The sequence below is a fragment of the Schistocerca cancellata genome, chromosome 2, assembly GCF_023864275.1.
Source record: "Schistocerca cancellata isolate TAMUIC-IGC-003103 chromosome 2, iqSchCanc2.1, whole genome shotgun sequence".
Taxonomy (NCBI): Eukaryota; Metazoa; Arthropoda; class Insecta; order Orthoptera; family Acrididae; genus Schistocerca; species Schistocerca cancellata.
The window spans coordinates 328401601-328417588 of NC_064627.1; the positions used below are offsets into that span (position 1 = coordinate 328401601).

Below are 15988 nucleotides of genomic sequence, written 5' to 3' on the forward strand. Positions count from 1 at the left end.
TGATAGAGAACAAACAATGTATTTACCTTACTAGTGTTCAAAAGTCATAATGTAGATAGCAGTTCATGACATCCACTCTTACAAATGTACTGTTTCTGATGAACACACGTCCAGATCATCCGCTCTCAAAAATCCGCCATCTCACTTCCCCACATCCACCACTGCTGGCGGCTCACCTCCAACTGCGCAACGCTACGCGCTGTTAACAGCCAACTGCCCAACACTGCAATGGCAGACAACAATGCAAACTAGCCTCAGACTGCACACAGCACAGCCAGTGATTTTCATACAGAGCGCTACGTGGCGTCACCAATAAGAAAACCTAAACAGACTACTTACAGTGTTCACGTAAAAATTCGGGGCATTGCTTTTCAGCATGTCCTCATAATAACTTTAATGGTCGCTACAGGTGAGTGGAACGTTAACGCTTGGCCGCTGTGTGCTGCAGCTGCCTGGAGAGCGAGGACACGGTGACGGTGCACGACGGTGCCAGCCCAGCATCGCCGAGCGCGGCGGTGGCGTGCGCCGAGGCGTCACAGCTGGAGGTGCTGTCCACGGGATCTCACCTCTACGTGGAGCTGTCGGCTCGAGCGCGCTGGCCCGCGCAGGGTTTCCGTGCTACCTTCCACTTCCAGGAGGGACCAGAGGGTCAAGGCGGCACTGCCAAAGGTCAGCCACACTTTTGCACTGTGTGTCAAAACCAAGAATGCATGTATCTCATATAGCTCGTACATAGGGTCGTATGTTTTTCAAATCGGCAGTATTTCGGAACATACGTTTTTGAGGTGGATAGTAATTTCAGATTATGAAGTGACTTACGCACACCCCAGCTATGTGTTTTCTTGTCAGTCATCATCATCAGTTATCTGCTATATTAGCAGGTCCTTTGCCTCTCCATTTTCTGCGATCCATTGCTTCCTTCTTAAGGCTGCTGTATGTTGTACCGTCCATCATGTCATCCAGTATCTGGAATCTCTTCCTCCCTCGCTTCCTTTTCCCTTCTACGTAACCTTCTAAAACTGTTTTTATCAGTCCGTCATTCTTTCTTAATATATGCCCAATCCAATTTTTTTTCTTCTCTTTATTACATCTAGTAACTGTCTTTTCTCTCCCACTCTTCTCAGTACCTCTTCATTTTTTACTCTGTCCATCCAACATATTCTTTCCATCTTCCGCCATGTCCAGATCTCAAAAGCCTTTCTCTGTCATTTTTCCTCATAGTCCATGTTTCAGCGCCATATAGAAGAACACTCCATACAAGACATTTTATGAGTCTCTTTCTGAGTTCTCTGTCCAGACCGCTGCAGAAGATTCTCCTTTTCTTATAAAACGCCTCTTTTGCCATTGCTATCCTTGTTTTAATTTCTGTGGTGCACTTCCAGTTGGTGTCTATCCTGCTTCCAAGATACTTAAAATTTTGCACCTGTTCTAGTGTTTCTCCATTCAGCACAATTTTTATTTCCTTATTTCCTCCTATTGCCAATACTTTTATTTTATTTGTGTTAATTTTCATTCCATATTTTTTTTCGTTAGTTGCAATGGTGTCCACCAAATCCTGTAATTCTTTTTCCCCTGTGGCTAGAAGGACCATGTCATCAGCAAATCTCAAGCATCCTACTCTTCTTCCTCCAATTTCTACTCCTTTGTCATCTAATGAGCATTGGTCAATCATATTTTCCAAGTACAGGTTGAAAAGAGTAAGTGATAAACAGCATCCTTGTCTTACTCCTTTCCCTAGCCTGATCCAGTTTGTACTTTCTGCTCTCACTTTAACTGAAACTTTTTGATTAAGGTATAATGAGTTTATAAGTCATCTGGTTTTCCAGTCCACTCTCTTTTCCCTCATAATAGTCGCCAGCTTGTCCCAAACCTCATTGTCAAATGCCTTTTCTAAATCGATGAAGCACGTATATAGGTCTCTTCCTTTTTCAATAAACCTTTCTCCCAAGATTCGTAGGAGCCCTATTGCATCTCTGGTGCCCGTATTCCATCTAAAGCCAAACTGCTCTTCTCCGAGATTCTCCTCCATTACTTTTTCAAGTCTTTTATTAATTATTCTTAACATCACTTTGGCTGCATGTGAAATGAGGCTGATAGTCCTGTGCTCGCTGCATTTCTTGGTTCCTTGTTTTTTCGGTAATGGAATCATTATTGTTGTCAAAAAGTCCTCAGGCCATTCACCACTGTCATATATCTTATTACATAACCTCAATATTTCTCTTATTCCATTGTGGTTCAAGCATTTTAGTATTTCTCCCGGTATTGTAACTGTACCTACTGCTTTGCCATTTTTCATTGCAGCAATGGCAGACTTTACTTCTTCCATTATGATGGTCGGTCCTTTCTCTTCATCGCTTACACTGTTGTGTGATTCAAGTTCCAGAGTTTCTGGTTTGCTATTTGTGTCATATAGCTCTTTTATATATTCTTTCCATCTCTGGAGGACATCGTCACAATCTTCGTACACTAACTCTTCGTCTTTACTCAAAATTTCCATAGTAGCACTTCCTGCTCTGTTTTGTTCCCATGTCATAGTCTTTACTCTGTTGTATAGTAAGTCGTATCTTCCCTTCCTGTCCAGTTCTTCAATTTCATCGCATTCCTCTTTTAGCCGTTTTTTCCTAGCCTGCTCTGTTTCTCTTCGCAGTTCATTATTTAACCTTCGGTATATCTTTCTTGCATCATCAGTGTTCTTGTTTTTCAATTTTCTTCTCTCCTCCATCTTGGAAATCATTTCTTGTGTGATCCATGGTTTTTTTGACCTTTTCCCTTTTACATATCTTATATTTTGCTGTCCTGCTTTAATGATTCCTTCTTTCAGCATATTCCAGTACTCGTTGGCATTATCAGGTGCTTCTTTGTCTCGTAATGTGTTTAGAAAGTCCCGAGACAGCATTTCTGTAATTTGTTCTTTGTTGGACCTTATCTTCTCTAGATCCCACTTCTTCACCATTGTCGCCTTTTTCAGTTTTTTCATTCTTCTTTCTATTTCTGCCATAAGTAAGTTGTGGTCACTATTAATATCTGCACATGGTAATGTGAGCACCTTCTTGATTCCATTCCTGTATCTTTCTTCTACCAGTATAAAATCGATTTGGTTTCTGTATTTATCCCCTGGTGATTTCCAAGTGTAGAGCCTCCTCTTATGGTTCTTGAACCATGTGTTTGCCGCTATCAGCTGCCTTTCCCTGCAGAAGTCAATTAAGCATTCACCTCTGTCATTTCTCTTTCCAAGACCATGACTGCCTACTATGTTTCCCTCTTTCCCTTCTCCCACAATGGCGTTCCAGTCCCCCATTATTATTTTGCAGCATTTTTTATTTTCGTTCATTATTCTCTCTATTACATTGTACGTTTCCTCTACAATTTGGTCATCATGCTTTGAAGTTGGCATATACACCTGGACAATCAGTAAATCTTTTTGTGCTCCTTTCAGCCTTACACCAATAACCCGGTCATTTGCATAGTCTACATATTCCACACATTTTGCCAATTCCTTTGTCATAATCATTCCTACTCCTTTAATTCCTTTTATTTCTCCTCCTGAGTAGTAGAATACATATTCATCTGACTGGGAATGGGGGACTATTTTACCTCCGGACACTGATTTAACATGAGAGGAAGCCATTTTTTGTGCATAAAATGGAGACTGCACTATGCAGGGAAGATAATCTGCGGTGGTATTCCGTTGCCTTCCGCAGTTCTGGAGGCCCCCCCTAACATGGGATACAGACGCCTTTTGCAGCCGCCCGCTCCGGGTCAGACGCTGCATGAGAAGTATAGGTTGGAAAATGAAAGACCCCTAGCCCTCGAAACCTAAAAGCGTGAGGGTCGGAAAAGAACAAGAGCTGGCCGAGGGTGGCCAGATAGGAAAGATAAAAGTGAGGAGCCTGACATAAGTAAGTGGAAGCAATGCCAGGACTTGTCAGTACTTAGGGTGAAACTTAACTTGGAACAACAGTTGTGCTGAGCAGTTATCAGAAATAACCGGTCTTTCCAGCACTTTGTCTGAACACATCTCAGTGATGATGATAGAGATTTGCAGCCAACGAATTCTAATACATTTGTCCAATAATTATAAATATATTTGCTGTCAAAGATTTATTTCAAATTAGGAACAGCGTGCTCCACAACCGTATTAATAAAATCCGAAGATGGGAGGTAAAACGGTAGCATAGGTCGTACATTTTTATTCTGTTTATTGCAGATCGATTGCAGCTACTGTGTAGCTATCTCCAGTGAAATCATATCCAAGTCATGGTGACTCATCGTAAACAAATTCGCATATGGTACTACACAAATATGGCACTAGCCATCTTTCGGCTAATGGTACATCAGTCTCTTGAGATGTTCAAGAAAGGATAGGCACTCTCGGTGTTTTACTTTTTTTATTTATTTAACTTGTGACGCCTTTCACACCCACAGGAACGTCATCGACATCGGAATTAAATACTCGATGACCACTGGCAAGTGTACAGAAACTCCCGCAGTCACCAAAAATAGTATGTCATCCAATAAAATTTACAGGACACATCCAGCGGGTAAAAACAGTCGAGGACCACAAGAGTACAGAACGTCCCGCAGTCACCAAAGACGTTCCCGTTTAGGTCTCAGTACACAACTTGCAGGTAGCTTCATGAGACAAGGAGATTTCCCCAAGACAAGAGAGGTCCTCTGTCTGTACTAATCATAAAAGTCTAACAGAGTGAAAATATCTTCCGTTAGTTGCAGTGATGAAAAGAACGAAGATGAGAGTTTAACGTGCCGTCGATGGCGACATCATTAGAGACAGAGCTGCTAGTGATCCATCAGACAACACTCCAACGCAGCTGCGCGCTGCAGTGCATTCAAGACATATGCTAAAATTTCATGTATGTCGTCCTTCGGAAAGCTACTGAAAGGTCAGTTTGACCAGCAAAATCTTGTGATCGAATGTGGTCAGTTGCTCACCAAGAAAAAAAATTACCGATTTCCCTCAACTAACATTCAAAGTACTGTGAAAGGCAACACATAAAATTCAACCTTGACTCGGTAATGTATGACTGGGTGAATACTCCGATGTATTGGATTGTGCTGTGCCACGACCCATATTCGAAACTTATTCCGTTTGACAGGCGAAACAACTTCAAGCTCAATTTGACAGTGTCTTTCTATTCTCACAAATGTCCTGGTTCGATCATTTCAGCACACGATTTACGACGTGGAGAAGCTTACACCCGTCCGGTCTTCATATCTGAACATTACAAGAGGAGATTTTCACAACGGTATTCCACAGAAGTAAATTGTGTCTGGGGATTCCAAACATTTGGTCCACTTTATCACAGTTAGGTTTTTAGACATACCATCACGTTCATAGTTTTCGATAGTTCACGATAATAGTTATGGCAACGCTAAGTGACGTGGTGGGCACAGTTATGTCTATACTGTAAGCGAATCTGTAGTGGACTGACAAGACAGCCAGTCCACAGTGACGGGTAACCGAAAGGCACGCGTTTACACACGCCGGCTGGCGTTATGTCTGAAACAGAATACGTAATGAATGCTATAAGAAAAGTACGTAGCTGCTGGAATACTTAACTTTAATCCATCATTTGTATACAGCAGTCTTGATGATACAAGTGAGACTCTCTCTAGAAATGGTTAATGGCGCCTTGCTAGGTCGTAGCCATGGACTTAGCTGAAGGCTATTCTAACTATCTCTCGGCAAATGAGAGAAAGGCTTCGTCAGTGTAGTCGCTAGCAAAGTCGCCCGTACAACTGGGGCGAGTCCTAGTCAGTCTCTCTAGACCTGCCGTGTGGTGGCGCTCGGTCTGCGATCACTGACAGTGGTGACACGCGGGTCCGACATGTACTAATGGACCGCGGCCGATTTAAAGCTACCACCTAGCAAGTGTGGTGTCTGGTGGTGACACCACAGCATCCATTGACGAATAACTGTTAAACCTAAAATTAATACTTGTGTGCCCTTTTAAAGTTATTTGATTTTGTATCATAGTTTCCCAATATTTTACTATTTCACTTCTTCTTTCTTTTTAAACGGGTCATCTAATGATGTCATGGCAATAAATCGAAACCGGTAACTGAACCATTTAAACTACCTTAGACTGATATACGTAAGAAAAACTGTACAGAAATATAAGTGTTTCCATAAGACAGTATAACTAACCTGGGTAAAGTATTTTTTATCATAATTCACTGTAAAGATTCCCTGACGGATATTTTAGATCAGTTCGTAAAATCAAATGTCTTACATTTGTCAAAATCCTGACAATAAGCCTCTTAGGAGAAACTCCTTGGGCGAGGTCGCTGAAGGCCAGCGATGTTTCGGCACTCGACGCCCCACTTACCGTCTACTACGCAGCCACAATATTGGCTGCAAATGGCAAGAGTGGGCGGTGCTGGAGGTATCCAGCATGAGGCTACGGAACGTAGCTGAACTGCTTAGTCGTCGACTAATTCACTACAGTGCTACTGCTGTTGATACAAAGCAGAGCAATGGCAGCGATAAACAAAGTAAACGTGGCATTATATCTACAGCAACAGTTGCCGAAGTTGACATTTCGTCGTAAAGGAACGCAAGAAATTTCACACAGTGACAAACAACTGGCAGATGAAGTATCAGCGTGTCTGGAAGATGAGTCAGTGGACTGAGTGGTGTCGTGTACCCACGAGTATGCAGATAATGTACATGAGGAGTACAAAGGCGACGATAGTTGCTTAACAAGTGAAATTGGTACTGAACAGGTGTGGAGCGATGTAGTTCATCATTCCTGTCGGACAGGGAGCTACAAACCCCGTCATCATTAAAACGCAGTAAAGGACAATCGGTGTCCAAGGAGCCGATACTAATCGCAATTACGTAGATGGAACGTCATCCACAGCATGGTAAACAGAAAAAAACATCGATTATGAACAGACTTAGAACTGTTACTTACATTTTTAGATTTAAATTATGAATTTGTAAGGCGAAAATTTAAAAATTTTATGTCTGTTTTTATGAATCTGTGAAACATAAAAAAATTTATATGGTATGCATAATGGTGGCCTATTACGTGATTATTTGGATTAAAGTGATTTCAAAGGAAGCATTGGATAGTTGCAAAACTTCAGTGCTGCGAATTTGGAGGACGTAGGTAATAAAATTTCAGATAAAGCGTGAACTTTACGAGGCACAACAACCTGAAGAATCGGCCCGAAGATTTGTAAATGGCATAAAAAAAAACTTATCCCATCGTTTAGTATGAAATTTGTTTTCAACTCAAACCAATCTGGATTTCAAGAGAAAATGCATGTGAATGGAATCTTGGAAATTAGAGGTACGAAAAGAGCTGTATGAAGCTAACAAAAGTGCTTTAACGCATTCATATACAGTTATGCGGACTGTTAATCTGGATGGTAAATTGGCTGGGAAGTTATTTATTGCGTTGCGAAAAGCTGAAAGTGCTTTGAGCCCTACGATTTTTTCTCGTGTGCATAATCTTGCAAGGGCAATACGGAAGATTTACGTCACAGCACAAACAAGGGTAGCAAAATGGCCATAAGAGAACTACAACTATGGTATGAGCGCCGCTTTTAGCAAATATCTGGTCAAAATAACTTGCTTTTCCTTGATTCCTGATATGCGTATAAAAGTAATACCCCTTTTGAGCAAAGAATCCCTCCTAAAAGGTGTGTGGTGCTGCAATTCATACCACCTGGAACCACAGGACGAACTCAGCCTCTGGATTTTTTTTTTTCGTGCCTATAAAACATGTTATCGCACTACCTTCAGCTACGCCTTAAAAGATAGCCAGTTACACGATGAGCTTCACGACAGACTGTTTCGCATTCGGTTGCATGCTATCACATTCCACTAGCTCTCGTCACCCTCCTGTACATGATTCTACATGCATTCTATGAGAGGGGATCCCTAGGTGAACGTCCTGCACGTTTTATAACTCCCAAGGAGTTCGCCTTCGATCTTGACGGTGGGAGACTTTGTGAACGCTGTGGTGTTCCATTTGGTGTTCATGGTGCAAACTGATGGTTTATTTTGTACATTTCTTAAATGTTGACCATGTCTATTTCGTGAAGTGTAATACAGAATGATGATCTACGAGGATGCACCTCCCGGGCACATGCACATTGTGAGATTTTAGCAGCTAATATTATTCCTGTCATAGTTGTTAACAGAACAGTTTCAAATGAATCTTACTACAGACTGAACTAGTGACCTCCCACTGAAAGGGTGTTTTGTTAGTTTGTTTGTCCCTATATATTCTTCTTTTCCCGACAAACCCGTTCCACGTACAGTAAAGCGAAATAAATCATTGGGTTATCTTATAAAGTTAGATCTTGTTCATCAAAATCTAAAAATTTTGCACACAGTTTAACTGGCAAGGTAGCCTGTACTTACACTACAGCTGAGGCGGAGAAAATCAACCTGGTAATAATGCCAGAACCTCATTTCTCTATTAACCGCAAATCCATCGCTGTGAAGCTACAGGTATGGAATAATACCCACTGATTGGCCAGCTGAGCCAATACATTTGAGTGTGGTTAAAAGTGCATCTATCACTGTCGCCCTTACTAATCTACAGCCCCGGAATCTGTAATTTTATGTATACAAAGGATGATTCCTTGATGATGATACAGACAGTCTAGGATGATGGAGAAGGATAAATGTATCAACTTTTGGTAAGGGTCCCTGTACTGGAAACGGATGAGTCGAAGTTTACAAGCGAAAACCGTTCTGGTACCCTTGTCAGTGGAAGACAAGTACTGGTATTGTTGTTGCTGAGACGGTACGGTAGCCATCTTTCAGATGTGGTAGTACGGACCAAAAGAAGAAAAAGTCCTGTGAAAATGGGTTCTAAAATTCATGCCTTGAGAGCTGGGGAACTTGTCAAATTGAGATTTGTTTCACACTAGCGAAGATGAAAAAGTGTTCATAGCTCCTCAGATACGCATTTTAGAGCCCAACATCTGTAGACTTTTTTTGTTTTGATTCTTGCTGACGCCTCTGAAAGGTGCCTACCCTACAATATTAGGAACAACGGTACATTTTTCCATCTCTATGGACCCAGAAAGTTTGTAACACGATCACAGAATCACCCTCTATACAAGGTGTTCGAAAATTTCTTTCACAGACTTCTAGGGCTTGCAAAGGGGAGTGAGTAATATTTCGAGCAGAAACCCATTCCCGCAAACCTATGGTTTCCTTTCTACCACGGTTCCAACTCAGATGTTGAACTAATCCACTTCTGTTTGAGAAACTGAATTAGGCGTGACGAAAAACAATTATTAGGTCACAATTCCAAAGGATACATAACGAAACATCTATTATCACTTAAGCATGTTCGTTTGCATTAATTCTTAAACATTATATTCTGTACGCACAGTTTGATGGGTTCTTCCTTGTTGTGGAATGATGTAAACAAGTAATGTTTAAATTTAAGGAATAAATGGATGTTTCGTTACGTTTCCTTTCAAATTGTAACCTAATAGCTGTACTGCATCATGCCTAATTCGATAGCTCAAACAGAAATGGAGGAGTTGAACATCCGAATTTAAGCCGTCATAGAACGGAAACGGTCCGTTTCACGACGTAAGGTCCTATTCAAAATATTAGGTACTCACTCCCCTCTACAAGCCCTAGAAGTTCGTGACAGGAATTTTCAAACTCATATGAAGTTCGCCTAGCTTTGATTCTTCAGCAGAAACCATTATATTCAGCTGATTTAATTGGTAACTGCGGCATTTTGCGCGTTATTTTAAACACATATATTTGGGCGCGGACTGATTTGCTCTCGTTTTGACCCGCCAGGTTAGCCGAGAGCGCTAATGCGCTGCTTCCGGCCACCGATCGAATACGCCCACCGGATTAACGACGAGGGCGGTGTGCCGGCCAGCCTGGTTGTTGTTTTTTGGCGGTTTTCCACATCCCTCTAAGTGAATACTGGGATGGTCCCCACGCCCCGCCTGAAGTTACACAACTCAGAGACATTTGAAACACATCCGCGGTTTTCCATGATTTACACTCGATGCAGACAGATGGGGTACTCTGATCCCGTTCTGGGGGCTACGGGGTGGCGGCAGGAAGGGCATCCGGCCACCCCTTGAAATTATCCGATTTAACCACGCCAACCCCGCGCAGAAGGCGGGACAATGGTGCAAGCTATAGCGATAAAATAAATTGGCTCTTGTTTTGTAGCCGCAACTCAACAGCAGTGCATTCCAGAACTATGATTATTTGAATTTTTTTTTCGATTCATTGTCTCGATTCATTGTCCTCTATCCTTATTAACAGGTAGATTTCTCCACTGTGCATGCTAAAAGTCAAGAGGTATTCGTGCATATATACATCATTTATCGTTGTTAGAACATTTCTGAGACGCTAGTGCCGCTCTTACGGACCGCGCTGGGACCCGCCGCATGTCGACAGACGCTGCTGAGCCAGTGACGGCGCAGTGCGGCGCGACCATCAGCAGCGACGGCGCCAGGAGCGGCACGGTGGGGGCGCCGGCGGGCCGCGCCGCGCACGCGCGCTGCCGCTTCGACTTCGAGGCGCGCGGCAGGCAGCGGGTGCGGCTGCTGATCAGCGGCCTGCAGTCGCCGGCGGAGCGCGCGCGGTGAGCCCGCGGCGGTCGCGCTCTCCTCGTGAGCCTTAAACTGGAAACTTCTGTAAGAGAGGGGGGGGGGGGGGGGATCCGACGTAAAGTGGTTGTGAAATCTCGTGAAACACAACTAGTTGCGTGTTCCACGGATCAACGCTATCTCCATTAGCGAATAGCTGTCGTAGTTTTAGCTCTTTAATGAAGAAACTTTGGATGCGCACGGCAAGTAGCTTACAACAGGATTTACTTCAAAAGGAACTCTGAAAATAATACAGCTAGGCTACTGCTCATATTTACGTAGGCGTTGTTTTATTAAAATCACGCAGACACTAAGGTTCACCGGCTTCCCCTAACAATTTGTCTTAGAAATTGCGCTTAGAGAATCATATTTAGCTGAAGATTAACTCCCATTAAAATACTCCAGCAACATTATCGCTGACGTATATCTGCGCACGGAATCGACAAACGAAAATTTGAACCTCAGTCTCCCGCTCACGGGACAGGTGCGTTAACCACTACGTCATCCTCTCACAGTGGCTTGTACAACTGTACAACTCCATTCTCAATCCAAATTCCCATTCACGCCTCAGCCCACTTGCTATTCTCCCTGAACTCGAACAGCAATGCAGAGGCTCTCAACTGTATTGCAGTAGCACCTCAGCTGGAGACGTGGTTGTGGAGCCCGCCCTTAGTATAAATTTTCGTGTGTCGTTTCAAGCTGCATGTATACCAGACGTTCGAGATTTGAAAAGGTCTCTAGAACCATATGGTTTGATTTGATAAAATCACCGCGGCCCGTTTCGTTCGATGCTGAGGTGCTATTCCAATACAGTTGGATACCCCCTGCAATGCTGTTCGACTTAAGGTTGGAGTTCCAACTGGGCTTACGTGTGACTGGGAATTTGAGTTGAGCAGTGAGATGTGCCAGGATAGTCCGTGCAGTTGTGCAAACCAACTGTGCCAATGTGGCGTAGTGGTTAGCACATCTGGCTAGTGAGCACACACCTGGGTTTAAATCTTGGTCATGCTACAGAGTTCAGTCGTCGCTTCAGTCTGCATATGAACATCACAGATGTTTCAGTCTTCAAAAGGCTTCTGGAACCACGCAGTTTAAAATTACCTCCCTTTCTTCGAATTATTAGTGAAATCTCCTCTTTCTACAAATCATACACCCTGACAAAAAAGAGAAGTATGCAGAAAGAAAGGAAGAAACAGAATTAAACTTCTCTGGATGACAGTATACATGACACTTCACCGACTGCAGCCCCAAAAAACTAGGTGGTATCAGTTCACTAATGTTGATGGCCTGGATGTATGCACTGATTCGATTTCGAGGCCTATTTCAAAAGCGTTGTATCCTCGCTTCAGGAAAGCTGACTTAAAATTGTATCTGGTCCTAGGTGCAATTGAGGTCCGAGCTGGTGCTAGAAATGTACTATCGAGGACAGATAAGATGATCTTCCTGTCCATGGGAGTGTCTCAACATCACGTACACAGCTCATAGAGACACGTACAGTGTGTGGAAGAACATTGTCCTGTTGAAAACTGCCTCTACGTAATTGTCACGTGAGAGAAAACAAATGAGGATATAGAATGTTAGTAATGTACCATGGTGCTGCCAGAGTTCCCTCAATCACAACCAGCCGTGATCCAAAGTCGTATGCTACGGTTCCCAACACCAAGAGTACTACCAGTGCGGCTTTCCAAGACAACGGAGAACTGGGACCTCTGTCCAGGCCGGCACCATACTCGTTGACGAGTGTCATCCGGAGTACTGCGATTCGTTGTTGAACACAAGTCGACGCCATTCATCAGTAGTCCCCGCTTCCCGTCACGACACCACTTAAAGCAGCCGTTCGGGTTTTGCAGTAAACAACAGCCTACGCATGAGACGATAATTTTCTAGTCTAGCTGCTATTAACCTCTGACAAATGGCGAGCGATGGAACAGAATGTTGCAAGGAGTCGTTCTAGGATGATAGACGCAGATGTGAAGTAGTTAGACAAGCTTGATACGGCAGTCCTTCGTTGGTGTGGTCGCACGTGGTCGACCAGAATCTTGATGACGAGTATGCTTACCTTCAAGCTCACTTGCCGTCAAAAGTGGGCCACTGTGACGTCCCAATGCCCGACAAATCTGGATATTGTACTTTTCGGCCAGCAGCCCAAACGGAGTCACACAACGCTGCTTCACATGAGTACGCGGCATCTCTGTGTCCTCCATAGTATGTCAACATCTGACGTTGTTTATTGCCTTCGTATATACTAGCAGGCCTGCTAAGAGCACTTAACACGAACGACCCTAATCTACTCGGGTGGCCGTTCTACCTGTCACAGACAATAGCAGCTACAATCATTTCAAACCTGCCGATGGTGTAGTGTGTACGAACATTACCTGATGTCCCAAATGTCTTGTGGGTCTCTGTTGATCCATTGTGGACATGGGACAGCGGCTGGTCAAATATTTAATAATAAAATTCAACAGCCTTGCAATTTAGATGATATTTTCTGTTCGCTACCAGTTTGGGCAATTCATTATGCCATCTTCAGGCCCCATAAGCACCTCTAAAAAATAATCGATATTGGCATACTGGGACCGTATCTTTCTGGATGTCATGAATTCGTATCTCAAGTGTTTCCATCGAAGTCTTGGAGTTGTTTCTCAAGTGATAGCTTGTTGCAAAGTTCTTCAGTGGATCATCGTGCCTTTTAAGAGAAAGCTATCCCCGTGGTATAATAGACCTTGACTCCTAAAAGCAGTCCAGGAGGAAAATGGTGCCAATTTTACAAAAAACGTTTTCCTGCCTGGGACCGTTCATTGTAACACATCACTGCATCAACGACACTAGAAGCAAGTTCCTTGACCAAAGCATACACATTTGAAATACACTGAAATATCCGTTGAGTTTTTGTGTATACCCATCTAAATATTCCTACATTCTGGCACCCACTAAATTCCTATGTACTGGCTTGATATCTTGCAATACTGCCAATGGAAGGGGGTGACCGTACTTGAAATCTCCATCATCTGTTAATTGTTTCTGACATCATCACACAGTACACCAGACGACCTGGGCTTTCATCCGCAGAGATTTGAGGAAATGGTTTGTGCCACGCAATTCGAAACCCCTTTGTGTCTCCTCATGGCGAACTTTAATAAGTATGGAGTCTGTCTATTGATACTTCTGTTAATTTGCCTTTTAACATACTTTCTAAGAGATAGAATTCAGCCAAAATCTCTCCTTTTAACTTGCTGCCAAGTGTTTTTGATCACGTTCCAATTGTTAAAACTTCTGAAAGTACTTCTTGAAATTATGAAACGAACTTTCAGTAGGCAAATAGTTATGAGAAAGCACGTATTTTGTATTCCTTTGCTCTTAAAGTGTTTGCGCGCAATGTCGTACAAACTACTATGAAATGCCTGATCTTCATAGAAACAATTACGTGTACTATAAAAAACTTATTCTGTTGCGGCACTGTGCCAAGGTTTAAAATAACTTGAGTGGGCGACGTAACATAGGATCGGTATGGCACACATTTTGTGACGCATTGCCTTCGTTTGCGTGCAGGGACGAATTTGCACAATGATGCCCTCTTAGATTGGGAAGTGAGACGGAGGCCGTTACATTCAAACTCGGACAAGAAGGGAAGTACGATGCCAGTTGCAGGCCATGTACAGAGTCACTCTCTACCAGGGACAAAATATTCTCCATTCCTGGGGAAGATGTGTGTCTGCAGAGACTAACCGGTTAAACATGGATAGATCCGAATGAAGGAGACTCTCTGCAGCGAACCACCGAAAAATGGCCAACGCCTTTGGAAATCGACTGCTCAGGTAAGTTAGGGAGAAGATGTGTAGTGTTAGTGTCTCCAACAACGAATGGCCACCGATTGAAAGGTTATTCAAGTAAATCGTAGCTACAACGCCTACTAACTACGAAACAATACGTTTACTCTGGAGTCCATGCACCGCTGACGCCAATGTCATCGCAGTAATCCACTTCTCAGGAGTTTAGTAAACTATTCACGTGGAGCAAACCTTGTCACAATCGTTTCTCTTATATCTCCCACGCCAAAAGAAATTCTGTGCATTTTTCTCATGCCTACGTGTTCTTTGGAACTCGTTAAGAATGAAAGCAAATTTTAGCAGGCTTTCTGTGCTCAAAAAATTACTCTCCATAACCGTCTGACAATGAGACAACAGGCTATGTGTCGCTATCCTTAGTCAATTTGGAGCTCTGGAATCGATGCAAGGTCAAAATGTATCTTCCCAATTCCGGATGAAACTCACACTCTTGGATCCAAAGTACTTAAACATTCATACAATGTAGCCTCAGAAAATAGTTTATTGTTTGGCACAATCACATGAATTTCAAAATGAAATTATACAGGGAGGGTCAGACAAAACTGGCCCAGAGAACAGAGTTCCAGTATACAAACAAACACAGCAGAGGAAAGCAGATGTTGAGAGTGACCACTATTCATCTGTTGGCACTTCTTGGCCCTGTTCAGCAAGTTGCTAAAGGCGAATCGAAGCTGGCCTGCTTGAATTGCTGCAGTCTCATCCAAAATGTTATGCTGCAGTTCTTGCGATACACCTTAGACTCGAGGGTTCCTCACAGAAAGTAATAATCGCTCACTGACATATCAGGTGGCATGTGTGGCCAGCGAAGGCCGTGACAAGACTGACCTCTGCTAGAAACTCTGTCAGGCGTGAAGATTGTGTAAATGAGCTCCAAGGTTCGGACTGCTGTATGGACAAATGCTTCATCCTGTTGGCAGTAGCTGTAGGTCACGCGATGTGGGTGCAGACAGTCACGTCCAATCATTTCCACTCGTCTGGGCAACGTTTATTTTCTCCACGCTGTTAGTTGTCAGCCACAATGACAACGTGGTTTCCACATTTGTGGTAGTGAACCACGGCATGTCTCTTATCATATGAGGATGGCCGATGACGGTCGAACCCTGTAAACGGGTTTTCAGATTTTTGTGACAGTTCCGGACAAAACATTGTTTTCAGAACAAGCTCGACAGAGATATTCTTTTCACGGCGTACGCTCTGACGGCTGGTTGCTTTGGTGGTTTTTGTTACGTGGGCATGACGCCTCCGCCACGTCTTAATGCTGATACAACGATACTCAGTGATTACTGTTTCGATTAATATGAGCAGTTTCTCCTAACAAACAGCTGACATATCATCGCGACTGTATTGACCCTGTGTGGACCGAATCGTCGATCCAGGCAGTCGAACTAATCAATGAGGAATGGTCTTAATTAGTCTCAGGCAGCAACCGACGGCCGGGTACAATCACAAACTTTTCAGGAGTATATGATATTTACGACAGTTTCATTTTAAAAGAAATGAATATTTAAAGTCGGCCACAGAGCACTCTT

At 43.2% G+C, this 15988-nt stretch overlaps 1 protein-coding gene across 1 annotated transcript in view; it reads left to right on the forward strand.

Moving 5' to 3' along the window:
• The window catches only part of LOC126153746 (suppressor of lurcher protein 1-like), a 348799-nt gene that overhangs the window by 292583 nt on the left and 40228 nt on the right, over positions 1–15988 (forward strand). The window contains exons 8-9 of the mRNA XM_049916091.1: positions 449–669; positions 10424–10610. Of these exons, the coding sequence (XP_049772048.1) occupies positions 449–669; positions 10424–10610 (408 nt within the window). The remainder of the gene's footprint in view (positions 1–448; positions 670–10423; positions 10611–15988) is intronic.